The sequence below is a fragment of the Arachis hypogaea genome, chromosome 9 (genome assembly GCF_003086295.3).
Source record: "Arachis hypogaea cultivar Tifrunner chromosome 9, arahy.Tifrunner.gnm2.J5K5, whole genome shotgun sequence".
In the NCBI taxonomy this organism is placed as follows: domain Eukaryota; kingdom Viridiplantae; phylum Streptophyta; class Magnoliopsida; order Fabales; family Fabaceae; genus Arachis; species Arachis hypogaea.
In genome coordinates, this window is record NC_092044.1 from 16,719,605 (window position 1) to 16,746,047 (window position 26,443).

The 26,443-nt window shown below is 35.8% G+C and overlaps 1 protein-coding gene and 1 non-coding gene across 4 annotated transcripts; one reads left to right on the top strand and one right to left on the bottom strand.

Moving 5' to 3' along the window:
- Positions 1-4,694: 4,694 nt before the first annotated feature.
- Positions 4,695-4,798, top strand: LOC112713521 (small nucleolar RNA R71). Its single transcript, XR_003158494.1, has one exon. It is a non-coding gene; the product is annotated as a small nucleolar RNA R71 (small nucleolar RNA).
- A 4,310-nt stretch (positions 4,799-9,108) lies between these two features.
- On the bottom strand, positions 9,109-25,152 carry LOC112710535 (uncharacterized). Of its 3 annotated transcripts, none has more exons than XM_025762790.3 (25): positions 24,737-25,152; positions 23,692-24,067; positions 22,703-22,857; positions 21,921-22,159; positions 21,513-21,622; positions 21,332-21,409; positions 21,152-21,255; positions 18,362-18,456; positions 17,669-17,799; positions 17,462-17,565; positions 17,297-17,374; positions 17,114-17,192; positions 16,775-16,943; positions 15,866-15,936; positions 15,463-15,543; positions 15,301-15,371; positions 13,989-14,085; positions 13,836-13,895; positions 13,669-13,723; positions 13,207-13,592; positions 12,386-13,137; positions 11,299-12,214; positions 10,313-10,870; positions 10,079-10,137; positions 9,109-9,548 (listed from the first exon to the last, which is right to left on the bottom strand). In XM_025762790.3, the coding sequence occupies exons 4-25, from the start codon at positions 22,096-22,098 to the stop codon at positions 9,347-9,349; spliced, it is 4,434 nt and encodes a 1,477-aa protein (XP_025618575.1). In that variant the 5' UTR covers positions 22,099-22,159; positions 22,703-22,857; positions 23,692-24,067; positions 24,737-25,152; the 3' UTR covers positions 9,109-9,346. The 3 variants fall into 3 exon arrangements, with proteins under 3 accessions (XP_025618575.1, XP_072058747.1, XP_072058748.1); XM_072202646.1 differs by having other exon boundaries at positions 22,477-22,857; positions 24,737-24,914; XM_072202647.1 differs by lacking the exons at positions 21,152-21,255; positions 21,921-22,159; positions 22,703-22,857; positions 23,692-24,067; positions 24,737-25,152.
- Positions 25,153-26,443: the final 1,291 nt, after the last annotated feature.

Consider the following 26,443-nt stretch of genomic DNA (forward strand, 5'->3'; position numbering starts at 1 on the left):
TTGCTTCTGAACAGTTTTGGCATCTCACTTTATCCTTTGATGTTCAGAATGATTGGCATCTATAGGAACTCAGAATTCAGATAGTGTTATTGATTCTCTTAGTTCAGTATGATGATTCTTGAACACAGTTACTTTATGAGTCTTGACCGTGACCCTAAGCATCTTGTTTTCCAATATTACTACCGGATACATAAATGCCACAAACACATAACTGGGTGAACCTTTTTCAGATTGTGACTCAGCTTTGCTAGAGTCCCCAGTTAGAGGTGTCCAGAGTTCTTAAGTACACTCTTTTTGCCTTGGATCACGACTTTAACCACTCAGTCTCAAGCTTTTTACTTGGACCTTCATGACACAAGCACATGGTTAGGGACAGCTTGATTTAGCCACTTAGGCCAGGATTTTATTCCTTTGGGCCCTCCTATCCACTGATGCTCAAAGTCTTGGATCCTCTTTACCCTTGCCTTTTGGTTTAAAGGGCTATTGGCTTTTTCTGCTTGCTTTTTTTTCGCAAGCTTTGTATTTTTCACTACTTTTTCTTGCTTCAAGAATCAATTTTATGATTTTTCAGATTATCAATAACATTTCTCTTTGTTCATCATTCTTTCAAGAGCCAACAATTTTAACATTCATAAACTTCACTATAAAAAAAATGCACTGTTCAAGCATTCATTTAGAAAACAAAAAGTGTTGCCACCACATCAAAATAATTAGACTAATTTCAAGATAGAATTCGAAATTCATGTACTTCTTGTTCTTTTGCAATTAGAAACATTTTTCATTTAAGAAAGGTGAAGGATTTATGGGACATTCATAGCTTTAAGGCATAGACACTAGACACTAATGATCATGTAATAAAGACACAAATATAGACAAACATAAAGCATAAAAATCGAAAAAATAGAAAAATAAATAACAAGGAAATTAAAGAACGGGTCCACCTTAGTCGGCTAGTTCTTTTTCTTGAAGATCCTATGGAGTGCTTAAGCACCTCAATGTCTCTTCCTTGCCTTTGTTGCTCCTCCCTCATGGCTCTTTGGTCCTCTCTTATTTCATGGAGGATAATAGAGTGCTCTTGGTGCTCCACCCTTAGTTGCTCCATATTGGAACTCAAATCCCCTAAAGAGGTGTTGAGTTGCTCCCAATATTTGTGTGAAGGAAAATGCATCCCTTGAGGTATCTCAGGGATTTCTTGATGAGGGACTTCCTCATGCACTTGTTGTGGTCCATGAATGGGCTCTCTTGTTTGCTCCATCCTCTTTTTAATGATGGGTTTGTCCTCTTCAATGAGGATGTCTTCTTCTATGACAATTCCGGCTAAATTGCATAGGTGACAGATGAGATGCGGGAAAGCTAACCTTGCCAAAGTGGAGGGCTTGTCAGCCACCTTGTACAGTTCTAGAGGTATGATCTCATGAACTTCCACTTCCTCTCCAATCATGATACTATAGATCAAGATAGCCCAATCCATAGTTACTTCGGATCAGTTGCTAGTAGGAATGATAGTGCGTTAGATGAACTCCAACCATCCTCTAGCCACTGGCTTAAGGTCCAGCCTTCTTAGTTGAACCGACTTGCCTTTAGAATTTCTCTTCCATTGAGCTCCTTCCATACAGATGTCCTTGAGGACTTGGTCCAACCTTTGATCAAAGTTGACTCTTCTAGTGAAAGGATGAGAATATCCTCTCATGATTGGCAAGTTGAACGCCAATCTCACATTTTTCGGACTAAAATCTAAGTATTTCCCTCAGACCATCGTGAGCCAATTCTTCGGGTCCGGGTTCGTACTTTGGTCATGGTTCTTAGTGATCCATGCATTAGCATAGAACTCTTGAACCATTAAGATTCTGACTTGTTGAATGGGATTGGTGAGAGCTTCCCATCCTCTTCTCCTAATCTCATGTTGGATCTCCAGATATTCGCTCCTTTTGAGCTTGAAAGGGACCTCGAGGATCACCTTTTTCTTGGCCACAACTTCATAGAAGTGGTCTTGATGGACTTTTGAGATGAATCTTTCCATCTCCCATGACTCGGAGGTGGAAGCAATTGCCTTTCCTTTCCTCTTTCTTGAGATTTTTCCGGCCTTAGGTGCCATTAATGGTTATGAAAAATTAAAAAGCAGGGCTTTTTCCCACACCAAATTTAAGATGTTTGCTCGTCCTAAAGCAAAAGAAGAAAGAAGAGAGTAGAAGAAGAAGAGAAGTGGGAGATGGAGGCGTGAGAGGGTTTCGGCCAAGGGGGAAAGAAGTGTTTGTGATGTGTGAAAGTGGAGGAGTAAGTGGGGGGTATATATAGGGTAAGAGGAGGGATGGGTTCGTGTGAAGTTGGGTGGGTTTGGGAGGAAAATTGTTTGAATTTTAATGGTGAGGTAGGTGGGGTTTTATGATGGTTTTTGGGAATTAAGGGATGGATGTGACTGATAAAGAGAATATGGGGAAGAGGGTAAGATTTGATAGGTGAGTGGTGTTTTGGATAGAGTGTTATAGAGAGGTGTGAAGAGGAGAGAGAGTAAGGTGGGGTAGGTGGGGATCCTGTAGGGTCCATAGATCCTGAGGTGTCAAGAATTTCTCATTCCTGCACCTTTCTGTCGTTTAAACGCCCTCTATGTGGCATTTCTGACGTTAAAGGCCAGTCTGCTGCACTTTTCTGACGTTTAAACGCCAGTCTATTGCCCTTTTCTGGCGTTTAACGCCCAGAATGGTGCCAGGCTGAGCGTTTAAACGCCCATTTTTCTTTCTTTACTGGCGTTTAAACGCCAGTTTGCCTGCCAGTTATGGCGTTTAACGCCCAGAATGGTGCCAGGCTGGGCATTAAACGCCCATTTTGGCATCTTTACTGGCGTTTAAACGCCAGTAAGCTCGTCCTCTAGGGTGTGCTATTTTTGATGCTGTTTTTTATTGTGCTTTAATTTTTACAGTTGTTTTTGTGACTCCACATGATCATCATCCTAAAAAAAACATAAACTAACATAGATAGATAAATAAAATTGGGTTGCCTCCCAATAAGTGCTTCTTTAATGTCAATAGTTTGATGGTGAGCTCTTTTCAGAGCTTCACAATTGTTCAGAGCATGATTGTGGCCTCCCAACACCAAACTTAGAGTTTGAGTGTGGGGGCTCTGCTTGACTCTGTATGGAGAGAATTGGATGAAGCCTTTCATGCTTCTTTTCCATGTTTACAGAGGAAGATCCTTGAGCCTTAAACAAAAGGTAGTCCTCATTCAACTGAAGGACTAACTCTCCTCTGTCCACATCAATTACAACCTTTGATGTGGCCAGGAAAGGTCTTCCGAGGATGATGGATTCATCCTCATCCTTCCCAATGTCTAGGATTATGAAGTCAGCAGGGATGTAAAGACCTTCAACCTTCACTAAGACATCCTCTACAAGTCCATAAGCCTTTTTCATCGATCTTTCTGCCATCTCCAATGAGATTCTTGCAGCTTGTACCTCAAAGATTCCTAGTTTCTCCATTACAGAGAGTGGCATGAGGTTGATGCCTGATCCCAGGTCACACAGAGCCTTTTCAAAGGTCATGGTGCCAATGGTGCAAGGTATTAAGAATCTTCCAGGATCCGGTTTCTTTTGAGGTATCTTCAGCTGAACCAAGGCATTTAGTTCATTAATGAGCAATGGAGGTTCATCCTCCCAAGTCTCATTACCAAATAATTTGGCATTCAGCTTCATGATTGCTCCTAAATACTGAGCAACTTGCTCTTCAGCAATGACTTCATCTTCTTCAGAAGAAGAATATTCATCAGAGCTCATGAATGGTAATAGAAAATTCAGTAGAATCTCTATGATCTCTGCATGAGCCTCAGATTCCTTTGGTTCCTCATGAGGGAACTCCCTAGTGGTCAGTGGACGTCCATTAAGGTCTTCCTCATTAGGAACCACTGCCTCTTCCTCTTTTCCAGGTTCGGCCACACCAGGTATAGTTATGGCCTATCACTCTCTTTTTGGATTCTCTTTTGTATTGCTTGGGAGAGTACTAGGAGGAGTTTCAGTAACTCTTTTACTCAGCTGACCTACTTGTACCTCCAACTTTTTTATGGAAGACCTTGTTTCATTCATGAAACTAAGAGTGGCCTTAGATAGATCAGAGACTATGTTTGCTAAGCCAGAGAAGCTCTGCTCAGAATTCTCTATCTGTTGCTGAGAAGATGACGGAAAAGGTTTGCTATTGCCAAACCTATTTCTCCCACTATTATTGTTGTTGAAGCCTTGTTGAGGCTTCTGTTGATCCTTCCATGAAAAATTTAGATGACTCCTCCATGAAGGATTATAGGTGTTTCCATAGGGTTCTCCCATGTAATTCACCTCTTCCATTGTAGGATTCTCAGGGTCATAAGCTTCTCCTTCAGAAGAGGCGTCTTTAGCACTGCCGGATGCTGCTTGCAATCCAGTCAGATTCTGAGAAATCAGATTGACTTGCTGAGTCAATATTTTGTTCTGAGCCAATATGGCATTCAGAGTATCAATCTCAAGAACTCCTTTCTTCTGAGTCACCCCATTATTTACAGGATTCCTTTCAGAAGTGTACATGAACTGATTATTTGCAACCATCTCAATGGGTTCTTAGGCTTCTACAGGTGTTTTCAGATGAAGGGATCTACCAGCAGAATGATCCAATGACATCTTTGACATTTCAGACAGACCATCATAAAATATACATATGATGCTCCATTCTGGAAACATGTCAGAAGGACACCTTTTGGTTAATTGCTTGTATCTTTCCCAAGCTTCATAGAAGGATTCACCTTCCTTCTGTCTGAAGGTTTGGACGTCCACTCTGAGCTTACTCATCTTTTGAGGTGGAAAGAATTTGGTCAAGAAAGCATTGACCAGCTTGTCCCAAGAGTTCAGCCTTTCTCTAGGTTGTGAGTCCAACCATGTCCTAGCTTTGTCTCTTACAGCAAAGGGGAAAAGCATAAGTCTGTAGACCTCGGGATCAACCCTATTGGTCTTAACAGTATCATAGATCTGCAAGAATTCAGATAAGAACTGACGATGATCTTTTGATGGAAGTCTATGAAATTTGTAGTTCTGGTGCATTAGAGAAACTAATTAAGGCTTAAGCTCAAAGTTGTTTGTTCCAATGGCAGGAATTGAGATGCTTCTTCCATAGAAGTTGGAAGTTGGTGCAGCATAGTCACCAAGCATCTTCCTTGTATCTCTGGCATTGTTGTTATTTTCGGCTGCCATGTCTTCTTCTTTTTCGAAAATTTCTGTCAGGTCCTCTCCAGAGAGTTGTGCTTTAGCTTCTCTTAGCTTCCTCTTCAGACTCCTTTTAGGTTCAGGATCGGCTTCAACAAAAATATCTTTATCCTTGTTCCTGCTCATGTGAAAAAGAAGAGAACAGAAAAGAAGAGGAATTCTCTATGTCACAGTATAGAGATTCCTTTATGTGAGTAGAAGAAGAGAAGAAGAGAAGAATGAGGTAGAGAGAAGATAAAGAGAATTCGAGCACAGGGAGGGAGAGAGGGTTCAAATTTTAAGAAGGAGATATGTGTTAGTAAATAAATAAATAAATAAATAGAAAGAGATGAGAGAGAGGGAATTCGAATATTAAATAAAAGAAAAGGAAAAATATTTTTATTTTTATTTTAAATATTAGTTAATATTCAAAAATTAAGAAAGGAATAAAATAAAATTAGATTTTAAAACAATTAGTTAATTAAAAAGATTTTTGAAAAGAGGAAGGTGATTTTCAAAAATGAGGAGTGAAAAAGTAGTTAGGTGGTTTTGAGAAAGATAAGAAATAGTAAGTTTTGAAAAGATAAGAAGTTAGAAAAAGATTTTGAAATTAAAATTTGAAAAAGATGTGACTTGAAAAAGATTTTAAAAAGATTTGATTTTTAAAATTGAAATTGATGACTTGACTAACAAGAAACTAGAAGATATTATTCTAGAATTTAAAAATTGAACCTTTCTTAACAAGAAAGTAACAAACTTAAAATTTTTTTTTGAATCAAATCCTTAATTGTTAGCAAGGTTTTCGAAAATATAAAATAAAAATTAGAAGAAGATTTTGAAAATTAATTTTTAAAATTTTTCAAAAATATTAAGAAAAAAATGAAAGAGATTTGATTTTTGAAAGAGATTTGAAAAGATAAAAATTTTTAAATTGAAATTTTGACTTGACTAACAGGAAACAACTAAATTTTAAAAATCTTTGACTAAGTCAACCCAAAATTTTGAAATTTATGAGTGAAAAGGAAAAGATATTTTTATATTTTTGAATTCTAATGAGGAAAGAGAAAAAAAATTGACTCAAAACATAAAAATTTTGGATCAAAACCAATGATGCATGCAAGAACACTTTGAATGTCAAGATGAACACCAAGAACACTTTGAAGATCATGATGAACATCAAGAACATATTTTTTGAAATTTTTTTAGAAAAGAAAGATATGCAAGACACCAAACTTAGAAATTTTTAATGCTTAGACAGTAACAAATTAAAAATATATATGAAAAACAAGAAAAGACACAAAACAAAAAAATCACAAGATCAAACAAAGACAATCATCAAGAACAACTTGAAGATCAAGAAGAATATATGCATGAGTTTTCGAAAAATGCTAGAAAAATAAAAACATGTAATTGACACCAAACTTAAAATTTGACTCTAGACTCAAACAAGAAACACAAAAAAAATTTATTTTATGATTTTATTAAAAAAAATTTTGAAAAATTTTCAAAAATTAGAAAAAAAAATTTTGAAAGATTTTTGAAAAATTGTTGAAAATAAATAAGAAAATTACCTAATCTAAGCAACAAGATGAACCGTCAGTTGTCCAAACTCGAACAATCCCCGGCAACGGCGCCAAAAACTTGGTATGCAAAATTGTGATCACACTTTTCACAACTCCGCATAGTTGACCAGCAAGTGTACTGGGTCGTCCAAGTAATACCTTACGTGAGTAAGGGTCGATCCCACAGAGATTGTCGGCTTGAAGCAAGCTATGGTCATCTTGTAAATCTCAGTCAAGCAGATTCAAATGGTTATGAGGTGTTGATAATTAAAAGATAAATAAAACGGAAAATAAAATGCAGTTACTTATGTAGTTCGTTAGTGTGAATTTCAGATAAGCGTTTCGAGATGCTTTGTTGCCTCTGAACCTCTGCTTTCCTATTGTCCTCATCTAATCATGCGTACTCTCTTCCATGACAAGCTGTATGTTGGTGGATCACCGTTGTCAATGGCTACCGTCCATTCTCTCAGTGAAAACAGGTCTTCTACAGTTTCCCGCATGGCTAATCAGCTATCGGTTCTCGATCGTGTCGGAATAGAATACATTTATTCTTTTGCACACTGTCACTGCGTCCAACAGTCACAAGTTTGAAGCTCATCACAGTTATCCCTTCCCAGATCCTACTCAGAATACTACAGACAAGGTTTAGACTTTCCGGATCTCAAGAATGCTGCCAATTGATTCTAGCTTATACCACGAAGGTTCTAACGTCACGGATTCGAATGCTCTGTTGTCAGGAGAGGTGATTCAGATCCATGGGTCAGAGACCAAAGAGAGTATACTCCAGCTGTCGTCCAATGACTACGTTGAACATCATGTAGACCGCTTTGTGGTTGTCAAGCACGCGGATTTTGCCTAAGCGAGTAACGAAGATTGGGTGATTGTCACGGGTCACCCTTTCATTATGACTTAACTGAATTAAGTACAAGAGTATATCTTGGAGGAGAAGTAGGCGTGAATTGAATAGAAAAATAATAATACTTGCATTAATACTCGAGGAACAGCAGAGCTCCTCACCTTAATCTGTGAGGTGTAGAAACTCCACCGTTGAAAAATACATAAGAACAACGTCTAGGCATGGCCAGTCTCCCCAAATAGCATAATATATTCGAAATAGGGTTCAAAGACATGATCAAAGGATCGAAAAGTGGTCTAGAGATGTGAATACAATATTAAAAAGTGCTATTTATACTAAACTAGTAAACTAGGTTTACAGAAAATGAGTAGATAGTGCAGAAATTCACTTCCGGGGCCCACTTGGTGTGTGTTTGGGCTGAGCATTGAAGCTTTCACGTGCATAGGCTCTTCTTGGAGTTTAAACGCCAGTTTTGGTGCTAGTTTGGGCGTTTAACTCCAGCTTTGGTGCCAGTTCTGGCGTTTTACGCCAGAAAAGGGTCTCTGGTGGGCGTTTGGACGCCAGTTTGGGCCATCAAATCTCGGGCAAAGTATGAACTATTATACATTGCTGGAAAGCCCAAGATGCTACTTTCCAACGCAATTGAGAGCGCGCCAATTGGGTTTCTGTAGCTCCAGAAAATCCACTTCGGGTACAGGGAGGTCAGAATCCAACAGCATCTACAGTCCTTTCTCAGCCTCTGGATCAGATTTTTGCTCAGGTCACTCAATTTCAGCCAGAAAATATCTAAAATCACAGAAAAACACACAAACTCATAGTAAAGTCCAGAAATGTAAATTTTGCATAAAAACTAATAAAAATATACTAAAAAGTAACTAAAACATACTAGAAACTACCTAAAAATAATGTCGTAAAGCGTATAAATTATCCACTCATCAACAATTATAACTTCAATAGGAAAAAGGACATAATTGAACACTTATCCAATATGTATTTGGAACTTGATCCATAAAGCAATACTTTTTTTCTCTTGAAACTTGAAGCTTGATCGAAGTCCAACAACTTTATCCTACTATTGTTTTGTAGAACATTGATTTTGTCAGAGTTCAATAATTTGTCAAAAGTATTTTTTTTTATATAACACTACTTTTCAAATAGAGGTTCATCTATGTTGGAGCCACGGGGATTATGGTTTTCTGATATGTAATTACAATTACAATAAATGGAGGCTCAATTTCTATGATATCATTTATCAGCAGTTTTATGCCTTTGCTTAGACTCATAAAAAGTATGATGACCAAGTCTTCTCGAAGATATTTCAATTTGTACATGCTGACTGAATATATTTAACTTGTAATTAGCTTCGAAATTTAAATTGATTGAGTAAAATGTATATTCGATCCGAAGTTTTATTTGTAGTCTGTTATTAATCATTTAAAATTCATATTTGAAATTCATTGTAAAATTCATATTTAAAATGTATATTCGATCCGAAGTTTAGACTCATGGAGTGCATCCATGAAAACAAGTTATACTCTGGTAATCATGATACTCGGCATTTAAAAGGAGGGCTCAGCATTATGTACACATATGAAAACTATCAACTATGTCTAATCCATAATACATTTTATATAACCATTGCTCAGAGACCAAGAGTCTCCAAAACTAGATAAAAGAATGGGAACAAAAAATTGAAAATAAACCTAAAAAATCAGTATTACGCTTTCTAAATTTCTATATCCTTTCGAGTTTCTTTCTAAAGTAATCTTGTAGTCGCTTAATCTTTCCCAGCATCTGAACATTGTTATGATACTTAAAGTAGTCCTCGGCATTCATTAGCATTACAGTTATGTCATGCTTAACACTATCCACACTCCTATAATAATCATTCTTTAACCTTGCTTGAATCAGTTCGGGATGAAATTGAACGGTATACCTGTCATGAAAATCCAAAGATGACCAATAATTTAAAATTTCAAATTCAACCTTTATTCTTTTATTGGAATTAAATTGAAATTCCAATTGAAAAACTCTATGCACCCTGCAATCTTGTTTGAAGGCCTTGAAGTTTCCGCAATAAAGATATAGAAAGAATAATGCTACGGTGAAGAGTGAAGATTTATCTTTTTATAATAGAGAAAAATATTTAAAAAATAAGACATTGTGTGCAATGAACACTCCCCTCAAAAAATTAGTCATAATCTTCACTCATCACTGATGAAATTCCCATATAAAAAACATAGGAACGTTGGTCCTCTTTTTTCAACCAGATTTGAATTTCATATCGAAAAAAATTCGAGTGACCACCTTGCATTGTACATCAGTTTTACATTCTCTCTACCATTGGATGAGGTGAGGTTGGTGACTCCCCATGAGTCGCAAGTCCAATGGTGATAAAGATGTACAATGCAAAGTGACTTCATCTATGATGACTCCTTTGACTTTACTCTTAAGTTGTAATCTTACCTGCTTGAAAAATCCGTCTTGTCAGTTATTTCCTCCAATGCCTGGATACTGTACTTATCCTGGATAAAGGGGGGAAAATAACAATAACAAGATTAATCAGCATGCGATAAATTTAAAAGGTTCTTCCTGTTTTTAATTCCTAAAGTCAACATTAGGAACTTTGCTTAATCAAAAACTAATCTGGGGCAAGCAAAACAAGAGAGGGTTAAAGAAACTTCATTTCTACTCACTCACCCTGTGGTCTAATTTAGCAAAAAGAGACAGCAGCTTGTCTCTAGTATCTTTGTCAATGTGGGGATGCACCCATCGAGTATCAGGATCATAAAGTTCCCACGGGCTGTGCGGATAGTTTGCTCCTGGTTCAGTCTTGTACTGGACCTGACACCTTAACCAAGGACTGTCAGGAAACTCAGGAGATTTGTCTTGTAGTGCCATAATTCGACCCTCCCACCAATTTCCACCACCATCTGAATCAGAATCCTTCCACCAGACCATGCATTTATCTCTCGAAGACCAACCTTGATTCATTGAAGCTTCATACCATGTTCTTTCAATAACAAAATCAGAGAAGTTAATCAGTTCAGGTAGAGTTAATTGAAATGATTTCCCTTCTGCTGGCGAAGAAGGATCGATAAATCGAAGTGTGAGTTTACAACAGCTATCCCCAGAACCCGGCTGAGCCGCATATTCAAGTTTGTCAACCTTGCAAATCTCAGAAGTACGTAGCCCCGAAAATGATCTCCATGGACCTGTTATGCTCAGCCCCATTAACTCGATGTACTCTTGATGTCCCTGCCAATCATATATAATCAGTAATTAGAGAGATATTAGAAACACAGTAGCTTAGTCAGATGTCATGCAGCAAAATAGCCGTGCAGCTGCAACACCTTATGTTAACCAAACCAAGACATTTGCATGACAGTTAGCCTAACTATCAAGTCAAATGAGCCAAGGTTCTATGCTTAGGTCCTATACCTATACTTCTTTTATAACATTGTAACTTTCTATAAATAGCATCCTATTTCTCATACTTTGCGAAACTTAATATACAAAAAACACATTTTTATAGTTTAAAAAAATGTGATTCTAAACAGATTACAAGACAATCAATTAAGATCAAGAATGTAAAATGGGAAACAAATATTAGAAGCCTGCCTACCAAACAAAATATAAAAGTAGTACCAGCTGTAATAAGGGAAAATAATGGTTACATAAGCTACCTGTCTCAAGTATACAACTTCATCACCAAGTTGAGGTATATATCTGTAACCCTCCTCATGCTCTGAAAGCATCAGCCATGACAATTTTTTGAAACGGCGATTTGACATCTTTCGGGTTAAAATACCAGGGTCAATGGAAACATATTCACGTCTGTTTCTGCTAGACCTTGTTCCTCGATGAAGTTGATCCGAACCTCTAATGGAAGAGCCTTCCAAACCGGATAAGGCCCTGGAATTTTGGCTCCCGCGAGTCTTAATCCTTATGTTCAAAGAACTTGGCTCATCAGAATTTGTCTTCATCCTGGTAGACCGTGTCCGACGTATTGTATCACTTACAACATCTGATTCACCATTTTCTGAATCAGATTGGTTGCTGAAAGTAGAAGTATGTTCTTCCCAATTACAAGCAAGGCCATCTGGATTGGCTTCACCTTTATATGACATTCTCCTTTCATGGGCATGATCATAACTTCTTCTGTCTGAATATGAATGCCGTAATTGTGGTGAACTTAATTTTATGCCATCTTCACCTTCTGGCCCATTGATAACTAGATTAGGGTCCATAACAGAGGAACTTCTAGAAACTACATCACCTCTAGCACCTATTGAAGCTCCATTAGAACTAACAATTTTCAGTCTGCAGGGACCTACATTGTCAGCTGAAATCTGCTTTTTCTTAATAACTATCTTCGTTGATTTCATAGGAGCTTTCATTTTGTGATCCAAAGAGTGACTTGAGGAAATATTAATTGTTTTCTGTGAGCCTTCCTTTTGTTTCTCAAATCCAGACTGGCCTTTATCTCCGTCATTCAACTTATTGTAACCACATGACAAGTCATCAACATTATAATGATCAGCTGACTCTTGATTAATCATGGAACCAGCAGCTTCTAATTTGTTAACCATATGCTCTGATCTGCAAATCATGGATGAAAAGACATTTGAATACAACAAAATCTTATTGCACTAGACAGGGTCGGCTAAATAGATCAAACAACACCATTGCACCATATCATGTTAAAAATTACCCAACAAAGAAAAGGAAACAATGAAGCATTTTATTAAATTAGTGTCAGGTTTTACATACCCATTGGCATCGTGCTCAAGATGGCCATCAAATTCAGTATCAGTCTGCAATGCATCCTCTAATCTTGGAAGTGCATGTTTCTGTCTCCTTGTCTCCGTGTGATTTATAGATGATTCAGCTTGTGTTCTATCACTACATTCATTTCTGTTATGGCTTTCAGGATGTTGAGCATTATTTACATCCATATAAGATAATGCTGGGTCTATAGAACTTTCTGGTAGAGTATTTTCAGTGCTTTCTTGGTGTCTAGAATACTCTGAATCACATAGCATATTGGAATGAGTCTCACATGATGGGGTTGTGTCCTCTAAAGGCACGGTCTTCTTTGAAAGTGAAAACTTAAGAACCAGTCGCCGTCTATTTTCGACATTTACTGGAGGCTCAGAATATACAGGTGACTTAACTACATTGGCAAACTCTTCCAAAGCTGGTCTTTTAAGTTCATCATGTTTACCATGCATTTTCCTCTCAGGTTCACTAATGTCAGAATCCTGTAAACTGTCTGATGATTCATCTTCATGATCATCATCATCTCCATCTGTAGATGTTTCACCAATTTGGGAGAACATATTCCGAGCATTCCGTGCAGCAGTTCTCTGGGGTCTCAATGCCTTAGCTTTGGAAGATTTCCGTTTTGATGATTTCAAGCTGCCTTTGGATTTCTTATTTCTGCTACTTCCAGAAGGATTTCCAACACACTCATTCAAATTCCTTTTCCGGACACGCCTTCCAGAAGAAGTCATTGCTTCAACCTGAAATGTTATGGTTAGATTACAAGTTGTGAATAAGATCGATCCAACAAAAATAAAGACCGAACTTACATCAACATTATGCTTTTTCCTTCTTGATCTACGAAGGCTATCCCTGTTTCCAGAGTCTTCACTGCTTTCTAGATCACTAGAAGAGATGGCACTAATGCTCCCTCGTTCAGCAGCACTGATATGATCCTCATTTACATTGTACTCAGAGTCATTATCATCACTTACAATCTCGTATTCTGGTTCCCAGAACACAGCATCAATGAATTCTGCTTGTGGCTCAACCATTCCTTCCAAATCTGGCAAAGGTAATACCTGGTAGTCCTGACCAACACTAAAATCAGGACCAACAGCATATTTTATCAATGAAGGACGCCACTCAATGCCAAGAGCACTGTGTCGACGCTGCTGAAATTGAGTCTGATAGGGCTCTGGATATGGCAACATACCTAGTATCATAGAATAATCTATAAGAGATCTAGACTCAAAGTAGGCATTGCAGGAATATAAGAAATAAGAACATACTTGAATCACATAGGGGTTCCTGAATGTTTCTTCGGTGTGGAGGTAGTTGGGTCTCCTATAACCCAAAAAAAATAAAAATAAAAAATAAAGTAAATAAATCTTAAATTATCAATTCTGTAAATAAAATAAATCATTTAGAGGGAGAGACATAAATGATTAATGTCGACCTGATCAAGAACATTTCCCTGAGTATCCTGAATAAGGGGACGATAATCACCAAGAAAGAACTGCCAGAAAAACCAAAGAGTCACTCAAAATGAATAACTTTCTGGGGAGCAAATATAGATAACAAATGTAGCAACACTGCCATATCAGACAACCTGATCATATTTGGCATCCTTCTGAGATTCCCCTTGACCTGTATTCACAAAATATATTTGACCAACATCATCTGAAAGCACAATGGATGTTCCATCCCTACAACAAACACAGAAATAACAGATTAACGTCAAAGATTGTTCATCAAATATGGATGCTATAAGACATGGTATTTGTGGGATGGAACATCCATTATTGGTAGTTTGCTCATCAAAGATACATGGTGCATCCACATACTTCATATAATAATAATTTAACCTATTAACTGTACAAAATCTTGAAAAAGGACGCTCATATAGGGTCATCCAGAAAACTACTGTCATCCATTAATAAAATCAAAGTATGAAAATTTGTTACTCGGATTGAACATGGAACTGCATAAGAGTAAAGCATTATATATATGGCAAGATTAAGAATCATCCAAAATGTATTTAAGAAATAAAATGTTCATGAATCTTTACATGACAGGCTGGACTCTTTAGAACAGTGGTTGGAAGTTTGAAACTTACTCCCCTCATTATTCTTATAAAAAGTTGAGTTTCATCACACAATAAAGTGGGCATGTGCCTTATCCACACTCCAAACCTGAAGGGCTCTTGCAAGAGGGATGTGTTTTTATTTTTTTTGTGGTCTTTTTGGGGGATCAATTACTAAGCCTCCACCTAAAGCAGTAAAAGACCTACCTCGAGTAGACATTACTCAGTATGTAGCTCTTAAGTACATTTAATCTCTTCAGGTTAGTTAATATTTCCCTAAGAGGAGTTCCAATAAGTAGGGAAAAGCACGCAAAGGACACTGTTGTAAGCAGTACCAGGTTATGATAATTACTGAATAACCTTCTGAGTCCATATATTAAACCAGTATTCCAATGGGGAATATCAGTTTCAGAACAGTACAATAGTGAAATAACAAATTAAGTTGGGGAAAAAATGAAGAAAACAATAGGGAACAAAGCCTGGGAACATAGGACCACTTCAACCTGCTAGCATTGTTCAATTTCAGTATGGCCCCACCCTGCTCTTACCCAGCAGATTGGATAGGTCACACAAAATCATAGGGAATCAAGAGAATTCACTTATTCTTTCATAAACAACCTCAAGAGTTTTAATTCCTAAAAATGCTCATTTTAATAACAATTCCTTCACTGTTGGCTAGGGTCTGTACCACATTCATTATTACAAAAGTATGAACAAATTTTATAATACTTAAACAGGAAAAACCATAGACAAAAAAGAAAGTATTGAATTTACAAAATTAAGCAAGCTTAATAATAAATAAGAAATCCAGCAAATAAAGAAATCTTTAGACACTTACGGAGAAAACTTCCCATCAACCAACTTAAAACGTCCAAGTTCATATGTCTGAACAGGTACACCCTCCCATATCTTGAAAAAGAATATACAGAGAGCAGTAAAATTAGACTATTCTATGTAAAGAACATGATAGCACCAAGGGCACAAAACAAAAGAAGCTTACATCCCACACAATAGTTCGACCATCATAGCCAGCACTCATAGCTATCCGCGGGTTGAAAGGATGAACATCCAAAACGTAAGACTGCAAACCATTGAAAACTCAGCATCAGTCATGAAGGAAACTACAAAATTCAAATGAACATAAAACCAGGAATTGAAAAGGCAACGAAACATCAAATCCACAATAAGAACAAACACATTTTAAATTTGTCCCCCACCCCAAAATCAAGAACAGAAAAAGACAGTTGAGTTCGTGATTAGTCAACAGGAAGAGTAGAATTAACAGATATATGAAGACCAGACACAAGAAGAGAGAAAGAGAGAAAGAGAAGACAGAAGGCTGATTGTGGTTTGTTTTCCGCCGGGGGGGGGGGGGGGGTAGAGGAGGGGAGGGCGGTGCTTACAGATGCTGAATGACCAGTCAAAGAGTGCACTAAGCTGCCATCAACTGCATTCCAAACACATATCCTGCAATCTTCAAGACGAAAAGACAAGCCTTCAGTTAAAGCAGTAATCGTGAAACTTATCAACCATGAAGTAACTAAAAAACTAGTAAGCAGAAGGAGTACAAAAATCTGTTGGTAAATGAAAAGTCAAATGTATGATGGACTATCATGACATGACAACAATCAGGAAAATATGAAGTTCAGTGTTCCTAATGTATGTTCTACTCCAAATGTGAATACTTAAACAAGAATTATCGAGGCTTGGGGGAATATTAACAGCAGCAATCAGTGATGCAAATGTCAGCAGATTATAAAGAACCAAGACAACTGTCTCCAGGACAAATGATCAGCAAACAATGCACGACACAAATTTAACCCATTCAATAATAGTCCTGCCAGTAAGCTGCATCATTTAGAACTGTTGGTAGTTAACACTAACACACAGAGGTCCTTCAAAGAATAAAAAACCTATGGAGAGTGCATAAAAGTATCCCTAGGTCTACTGCAGTGGATCACATGCCAACAGCCAGCTATGCTATCTGAAGTAACTACCAGCTATTTTATATTCTGCCTTTGCATAGCTTGCTCAGCAAATCACCAAAACCTGCTCTATATATTCGCAACCACAGCAAGAGAATATCAGTTACTACGTCTACAGTCTCTCTAAGACTATCCCAGATTCTCCTCTTCTTTCAATAGATAACATTGGAAAAATGAGACGATCAAATTTTAATTATAAGAATCTAATTTTCACGTATTGCTTTGATTAATGTCAACATAAGATGCCATCAATTTATATGCGCATAAACCAATTATGCATAGTAAATTTTACAAGCTGTAATAGTTTTAGCCATTACAGTGCATTACCCATGATAGCGGCCAGTACAAAGCGATTGTCCAGGCTCCACACAATCATGTTGACACCACGGGGAGTAGGAAGGGGTCTCTGTCTAGGACCCCCTCGTGGAGGTTGAGGAGGCAAAGGTGGTGGTGGCACTTTCAGATGATATGCACGAACCCAGCGACCAACCTTTCCCTGAAATGGTAATAGGAAACTTAATGCATAATTGCTGGAAAACTATGAAACTGACAAACTGCACATGCCATGAAGATGCCCAAAATATTTCTGGAATATCAAACAGCAATATGATGTCGCAACTAAAAGTAAACTATGGTTAAATGATAAACTTATTTAAAAAAGCTCACATGAGATCTACGAGATCTAGGAACCCATATAATAGCACTTCCATCACGAGAGCATGTAACTATGTTATCATGACAATACCTGAAAAAGTACAATTCATGACATCAGCATGCAAAATATTTAGTAATGAAAACTGGGTACATTGAAACAAAGTGTAGTCAAAAGGCTACAGCAAATATATTTACCAGTAATTTCTGAGCTTCAGGTTATTTTCTTCTCTCCAAGGGTCAGCTGTCAAAAATTTTGAAGGCACAGAGCAACCACTGCATAAGGAAATTGTTAGGATAATAAGAACCTTTTCAAAATAAAATGTAAACAAATTGAAGTAAATCTAACTAGGAGAAGCTAACCTAAACTGCACATAATTAACATCATTCTCATGGCCGGCTAATACATCCATCTCATGTATTGGTTGTTCTGAGTCTTCCGAGTTGGACTTAAAAGCATTCCACACCTGCAAATAGCAATAAGTATTTATGGAAGACGAGGACATATCTAAGTGGCAAATGTATTTATGGAAGACGAGGAGATATCTAAGAGCACATGTGTAAACGCACCCGGGCATAAGTATCAGAGCTACCAGTAACAAAAACAGTTCCATTTGCATTAAATGCACAACAAAGTATCTGATGGCTTTGTTGTCCATTACTTGAGGATGGTACATTAGCTGGTGCGCCACTGCTCCTCCCTGCAAAACTTGCTAATTCTTCAAACAATCCAAATGATCGTTGATCAACAAGAGTAACTTTTCAAATCTTTTTTTTATTATTATTTATATTTCTGAAGAAAAAAAGATAAAGTAGGTTGAAAAACAGGCAACTCCTACAACCTTAACTCTGAGAGCATTAGCAATGTTAATAGGAGGAGAACTCAGCTCAAGAAAAGTAGAACTTCTTGTCACACCATTGATTAAATTAAACATAAAAGCAATTATAACAGTCAACAACTCAGAGCACTGATCTGACAGGTTTAAGCAATAAAACTTTGATTGAAATGTTCAAACTTGCATAATTTCAGTTTAAACCACAAAATATAATTCAATATATATTCGTAAAATATAGCATTCATTCAAAGTAATAAATAGTTTAATGTAAAAGAACGTTTTAGACTGGATTAGGTGTTAATAGAATCTCTTTGATCCAACTCCAATCCTGAACACATTATAGCACCACATTAAATTTAGTATCATAATAAATCAAAATTCAGACCACATCTAGATCTATCAACATATTTAGAAACAATGATCTGACCAGTTACAGCATCTGATGGTCGTGGCAGGTATATTCGTGGTTTCTTTTGCGAGTGCCTTGCGTCCCATATTCTACAAGTCCCATCATCTGATGCCCTGCATACATCAGAAGTAGTAACGACATAACAATCCATTTTTTGGGGTTCACAAAAAAAAGGCGAAAGAAAGAATTGATATGTTCAAAGGTATTAGGGTCAGTGCCTGGACCGGTGATTGACCAAATTGGTGGTATATACATAAGACATTAGGATAATGTATCTGTGCAAAATCATATCAACATATCGCACCAAATGACTACATGTTAACCATTATTTCCCATTCTACTGGATGAAAGTTAATAAATGGATTTATTATATACACAACCAAACTTTTTAATATAAAACATGTTAAAAAAATTATTTAGCACATTTTGAGGGAAAAGAATACCATTGCCAAGAAAGATATTAAGAGGGTGGTGAACAAAGCAATAGCTAGAGCATTCAACGAATTCTACAAAACCTTAAGCACTACAGAAGAGAATATAAGTATTTGCAGGCTTCCAAAAGGTAATAAAACAGCCAAGGGACCCAAACCGAGTCACAATATGGACAATGAGGGTAAACTCTAGTTAGAAACAACATATCAAGAAAGGTAGAAGAGTTAGTATCACAAGATACTTAATGAAGGACACTGGCCTGTTTCACACCAGAAAGGAGGACCAAAACTTCAAATTTCATCAAAGGACCCCCAAAGTTCAAGGTAAAAGAAACATTGGAAAGGATTGATAATAGTTAAGCACATGCTAAGCCCTAACAGCCATTCAATATTCTTTAAGTTAGGAAAGGATGTGCAAATCCTATCTTAAATTAACAAACAGAAACACATTTTATGTATCTTGCTTCTTACAAAAAAATGATAGGGAAAGAGAACGAAACATAAATCACGATACTCAGGCTGAGTAGATAAAAAGGAGTGCATCTCACGTTATTTGTAATGAAGAAAAGAGTATCAGTGAAACTGTAAGGAAAATTTGACTACGCTCCTAAATAGTGATGTTGCATGGAACTAAATGCTCCACCACAAAAACCTACTACAAAAAATAGTTTAATGTAGCAAAATGAAGATGTTTAGCTAAGACTGAATACACTAAACATAATAGTGATGTTGCATGGAACTAAATGCTTGACCACAAAAACCAACTACAAAAAATAGTTTAATGTAGCAAAATGAAGATGTTTTAGCTAAGACTGAATACAATAAACATAATAGGATTGGAGATGAATTTATTAGAGAGAAAAAATTTGCATAGTATCTATTTTAGAAAAAAAAAATGGTAGAATGAGAAACCAAGAAGTTTGAGCATGTGCGGAAAAGGCCTATAGAAACTCCAGTAAGGAGAGCAGGTCAACTATATGTGAAACTTTCAGATTGCATAAAACATAGACATGATTTACATGAGAACACACGGTAACGACAACAGGAATTTCAGCTGAAGAAAGAGACAGACAGGGTTTTAGCCTCAGGAAAAGTATTGCAGTTACAATGTTGGCCACAATATGTGCCGTGATGGCCATAACAGAAAAGACCAACAGGTGCCAAGGGTTGGAGCAGATAACTTCCACACCATGAATTCTACAGCCATAGCACTGATATTGGCACAATTGACAACTAAAAATAACACTTTGTCCGATGTTTACTGACATGGATCTGAAATATGACAATGTTAATGCTTATCTAATGAGTAAGAGCCAACACACTGTGACTCAGGTATGGTATCAAATTAACCATACTCTTTGTATCAATGCCTAGTGGGAGAAAAAAAGAAGGGGAGTGAAGGAGTTCCTGCATTTTCGTGAATGGTTGTGGCAGGATTCATTTTAGAACTTCATGATTTGTATTGTGAATTGACAAGTTTGTATCATTTATATGGAATCGGACCGATTCCAATTATTCGTGATTCATGGCCATGCCCAATTTAGTCTTGTTTCTGTATTGCTGGGATGACGAATTGAATCAGATAATACAAACAACTATGATGTCCCTAATACGCGTGTGGGTGCTGGAATCAAAACAAAGATCTCATCTGTTTTAATTAACACTTAGTTTGGAATTGTTGGTAAGTGTTGCTTGCACCGTATACAACCCTACATCTGTTTGACAAAATCAACTGCCATTGCCCTTTGGGAGTAGCAGAGAGGTAAAATATCCGTGGCATGCAGTATATGCCTTGTTTGGAGGGTTAGGAAGGTATATTCACCCACCTTTAATGATAGCTTTTGAGGAAAGCAAATTTTATAGAATAATATTAAGACATTTGACATCTATTAGTGCAAAGCTTGTGGTCTTTTTAGAGGACTTTCCACCTGAAACGTATTGAGAGTTTGGAAAGCTAGGTACATTGATACCATTTCCTTTTGTTTGTATTTTGCTCTTGCAAGGAGGATTTCTTATCCTAACATCTTGTATTACTCTTCTCTACAATTTAACAGTAGTCTTTTATCAATATATATAAAGATTTCCTTGAATACCTTGCTTGTATAAGGGTACTGTGACACCTTTCATAATTAAAAGTTAAAATTAATTTAATAAAAAATACTTCTCGAAAATTATTAATTTGAATTAGTGGGACATGTGGCAAATACTACATCACAACTAAGATAAGGAAACCAATACCCTTGAATATCATAGGTAACACCATTTTACAATTTTTTTTTTTTTTGGACTAAAATAATCAATTTGAAATAAGACAGATGAAGCACAATAATCATGGATAAAGTATAGAAAGAAGCAACAACTCCTAAAATGGACTTACGATAGCAGCTCATATGCATTGGGTCTGGGACTAAATGCAATAGTATTAACAGCCCCAGTATGTCCCCGTAAAACTGATATCGGCATCCCATTTGGTAAGTGCCACTGTTTTAATGTAAACATTAATTTTTAGTTGATTGTGTTATCCAAGGAAAAGCAAAAATTAAGGTATGCTACTTACAACTCGAATCACAAAATCATTTGATGCAGATGCTACCAAAGCATTGTTTGAGCTTACAGCCAAGTCAGTGATATCACCCTTCAGTACAAACAGTAACAAGAGAAGATTAAACGATAGCAACAGGAAGACAAATTTATAGAAATTACATCTGTGTAACACTGTAACTGTACTCATAACTCACTTCGTGTCCACGGCAACTAGCTAAACAAAATGCAGTTTCCATAGACCAAATCTTGACAAGACGATCATCTGAACCACTGATAACATATCTACCTGATCGATCAAATATAGCTGCCAGAGAAAAAAAAATCTTTTTAACTATTCAACAGGGAGTTAAGCTACTGAAATTATTACCTATATTTCTCAAAGTGTTAATAATTATCAAAACCATATTTAACTCCAAGAAGAGAAAGCAGCAGTTATCCCAAAATAAAAAATAAAAACATTGGAATAAACTTTTATAGATGTTATGTGATTGATGTCTAGATGTCTAATTGATGGCTTCATGATAATTAATGAACACAACCTCACCAATGCCATGCCCATAAAACCACCATATTAATAGCAAATATACAAGATTATGCCATACCACAATAGACAGCAACACGGTGCCCCCTTAACTTTTTAATATTTTGCATCTTTTGCACCAAAGTTGATGGTTTGGCGATAGCGTAACATACAGAGCGAATAGATGGAGCACGATGGTGTTTTGCAAAACCACCACCTATTTCCCTCAAGCTCAACCCCTGAACCTGATTAGCCTCCATGTGTGGCCAACGCAAGTAAACTGGAGGGGCTTAATTTGCCTGTCTGTTGTTTCTCTGTCAACTGTACACACAGATTAAAACAAAATAAATGGATAAATGTCCCATTCATCCACAGATCTTATCAAGTGCATTCTGAATGTTCTAAGCTAAAGACAACTATCAAATGAAGTATTTAAACATTCAGCATCATGGACCTTTGCCTATTTATAAATTACATACAAAGATTACATAACACATTCTCCAGAACCATTCTTATTGGAGTCACTAAAAGTTATCACCGTAAACTGTATTCCAAGAAGAAAATATGAATTTCAGAGGTTCATTTATTCAATTATGAATTCTGCAAAACAGAAAATGAAATATTTGAATAATAAATACCCTTCAAATCTAGAAACTTGTGTAGCCCTCGCACATTAGATCCCTTTCTCGATATTCCACAGAACAAGAAAGGTAAATGATGATGAAATATAAAGACATTACTAAGACATTGTAATATCACAGGCCTTTATGTCAGTGTACCAAAGTAAAAAACTATAGAGTTAAGATTGAATTAGAAACTAGAGTTAAGATCAAATAATTAACTAGTGAAAGTAGATTACTCTACCATCCAAAAGTGAAAATGAACCATATCCAAGTAGAGTAGGAACATCAGCTGCATTAGGACTACTTCCTCCAACTTTTCCATGCAAAGGATGAGCCATATTCAGCATTAATTGTTTCAGAAGCTTTACCAAGTGATCCTTAGCTATGTGAGGATACCTAGTAGTTACAAAGAATCACCAATAATTAATGTCGACACATGTAATATTAAGAAGTAGCCATTAACTCAATACAGATTTCTAAACAAAAAGAATGCAGTTGTTTGACTAAAAGACGTAGCAATTAGAAATGCCATTTCCATGTAATATCTAAACAGTGTTACCTCTACCAGTAACAAATATCAATCGCACTCCTCCACCATAGGTACTTTTCCTTCTTTTTTTTATTTTTTGTGTGTGTGTGCGTGTTTCTGTTGTTGGGGGGCGGGGGAGAATATTTCCAATACTGAACTCCAAAGGAATGAAAAGGGAAAGAAATGACTCAATTAAAGTTCGAATATCATGAATCTCTCAAGCGAACTTGCATCAACCATAGAACATACCCTCTAAATGTTAGTCACTTGTTGATAATTTTTATAATAGACCATCAGATTGAGAGTGACAGTCAACTACTTAGAGATAACTATAACAAAAAGTGCCATATAATGACTACATATTTAAATAAAGAAAACATAGTGACATATTTATAGGAATCACTTTCATCCTATTAAGCAAAGCAAGAGGTCGAGTTTGTCAAGAATATAGAAGCATATACAATTTTGAAGAACCTTTACAGAAGTCTGGTTAAGAAATACGATTAATCTTCCAAGAAAAGTTGTTTTTCTTTCTCGTTAAGATTTTAATTGTAAGCTGTTTTGAACACAGAATACACTAATCAAACACAAGCTCTATATGACTAAACCTCCAATCTCATTTTCAGAAATAAAACAACAATAACACCATCAAAATATTCCATCTATGGTTACTTGACGATTTGTATATAAATCAAAACTACCTTTCCAGCAAATTATTGTAACTCAAAGGAAAAGAGATGCCATCGTCATCTTCAGCAGCATCCTCACCAGGTAAACCACTTCTTGAATACCAAGCATGATATCTTCTCGGTAGAAGCTGATGTTCTTGGAGTTCATTCCAGAACTGCAGCAAAGTCTTCTGGCATGGCCCAGCAGACAAAAAGTGCATAATCAGAAAGTAAACTTCCCGCAGGTCTATATCTATATCAGTCCGAATAGCATGGCTGACACCTCCCACATCCTTGAGGGATCGGGCCATCTCATTCATCTGGCTCGAAACACTCAAAGGTGTAACAGTCTGGGAAGATACACCACCCAAAGGTTTGCACTTCCGCAAATCCATGATTGCCAAACAGCCTACCAACAAAAGAAAGAACAAACAAACAAACAGTACATTTAAGCACTGATCATGCCACAATTAACAACATTCATAGTAGCATCAACTCATAAGCATATTTTAGTTTCAAATCTATTAGACTGAAGACAAGATTCCTTATTTTCCTTTTCCTCATTCTTAAAGCATAGCCATAGAGAAATCAAAAGACTATTCCAAATCTAAATGAAGTCACAGGCTAAGTACCAAGAAATCAAAATTGCAACTTGCAACCGAACGAGATGCTCCAGACACTAGAGAGAAAGAACCAGCATAACCAAACCAAACAGTACAAACCATGAAAACAAACTAACAGAAAATATGAACAGAAAAAAAAATTTCCAAAAAAGCGAGTTTTCGGGAAAGATTCTGAAAGACCTGTGGAACGGTTACAGTTGAAGATATCAAGAAGTGTTGCACTTTCAGAGGTTACCAAAGTGCATTTGGGAATTAAAAGAGAGCACAACACTAAGGGGCACCGAATCCGAAAAAGTAAAACAAAACGAAAGCTTTGTTCTACTAATAAATTGATTAGCTTCAAAAAGAGAACAATCTTTTATGTAAGTGTTTCTAAAAAAAGCCGAGAATTAATAACAGTCCAAGATATAAAATATCAGAAATACAGAGAATTTAGCTGGGTCTTGGTAACTTACCTTTTCTCACATTGGATGTGCTGGGAATTGGGTAAGCGAATGAATTGATTTAGGTTGAATTCGAGTGCTAAGAAAATAAAAGTAATAATAAATGAAATGGAAAAAACTTTAATTCGTATTTGGAATTTGAGTTGGGGATGGAAGGGGGATGAGTTTTGATCCCTTTTTCGGTGTCCGCGACGGAGCCACGATGGTGGCCGAAAGTGAAAAGGGATTTAATATTATTTTTTATTTTCTTTAAAAATATTTTGGAGGAAATATGTGGGACTAATCTATAGTGGAAAATTAAAACCGGAATAAAAAATTGTCTTCTTTTGCTGCTGAAGGACTTGAATGAAAAGGTTCCAATTCGACCGGTCTTAGGCGCACACTAGACAGGGTGGTGAAAATTTTTGACAAATGGGTCACCACAAATCAAATAATAAAGACCAAAGAGTAAGGTTATTTATATCTATGCTTCTATATGACTATATCTAGGCTTCCATATCTATACCCTATATTTTAAGAGTAAATCACAAATATATTATCGATTAACCAAAAAAAAGTAAAAAAGTTATTAAATTTTTTTTTGTCCGTTAGTTGTCAATGTTTAGGAATATAGATAAAGACATAAAGTATGTTATTAGATTATTATATTAAAAAATTTAGATAAGAATTTATTTGGTTAGTTTTTAAAAAAATTTTTTATGGAGTTATTTTTTTAAAAAATCTTATAACAAAAAGTAAAAATAATTATATGTTTGGATATCTGATGTAAAATATTTTTTATCTATTATTATATTTGTGTATATAATATAAAATATTTTTTATATTTATTATTAAAATATTTTTTTTTTTCAATATTTTTAAAAAATACAAATTGTAGTTTATTAAAAAGATATTTTTATTTTTCTAGTGTTTTTTATTTTGTTATTAAAAATTTACTAACACCTTAAAAAATAAAAAAAAAGATATTTTTCATTGAAAAAAAATATTTTTATTAACTTAATGGCATTCAAACAAACAATAAAAAAATGAGTTTATGACTAGTAATAATAAAAATAATATTCTATGACTTCTATCTAACATTTCTCTAATTAAAATATGGTTTAGCTAACATGTTCCCAAGGGATATAATAAGCTTACAGAAGTTTTAAATGTTTTCATTTAATAAATCTAGAATAATGCATTGAAACTTAATTTTTTATTTTCATTAAAAAATTTTGTTTTGTAATCTTAACATGTGTAAGGACACATAAAGAAAAACTTTAAAAGTAAAAAATATCTATCACTTTTAAAATAAGACATTTAGTCTTTTCATAAAATCAATTTATTTATATATTTGAATGAAGAACCTAAATGTCTAATATTTTAAAAAATGAAAAACATTTTTGTATTTTTAATTAATCAAAAATTATTTATCTTCAAATTAAGAAGCTATAAATCTATTTCTCTCTCATAAAAACATGAAAAGATTGATATATAAATTTCCTTTTTAAATATCTTTTATTATATGTAATCAATAATAAAATATTTTGCTAACTCCAAACTTAATCAATAAAGCTAGGTGTCCAATCGTTTTTGTAACAAGTTTTCAACCAAATCATCACGCGCTTTCTTCCTCTTCTTCTTTTTCTCTTCTCCTTCGTTATCGTCGTCGTTGTCTTCTTTTGCGCGCTTCATTCTTCAACATTGGTGGTCGCTACCGCCATCTTCGTCGCTACCACC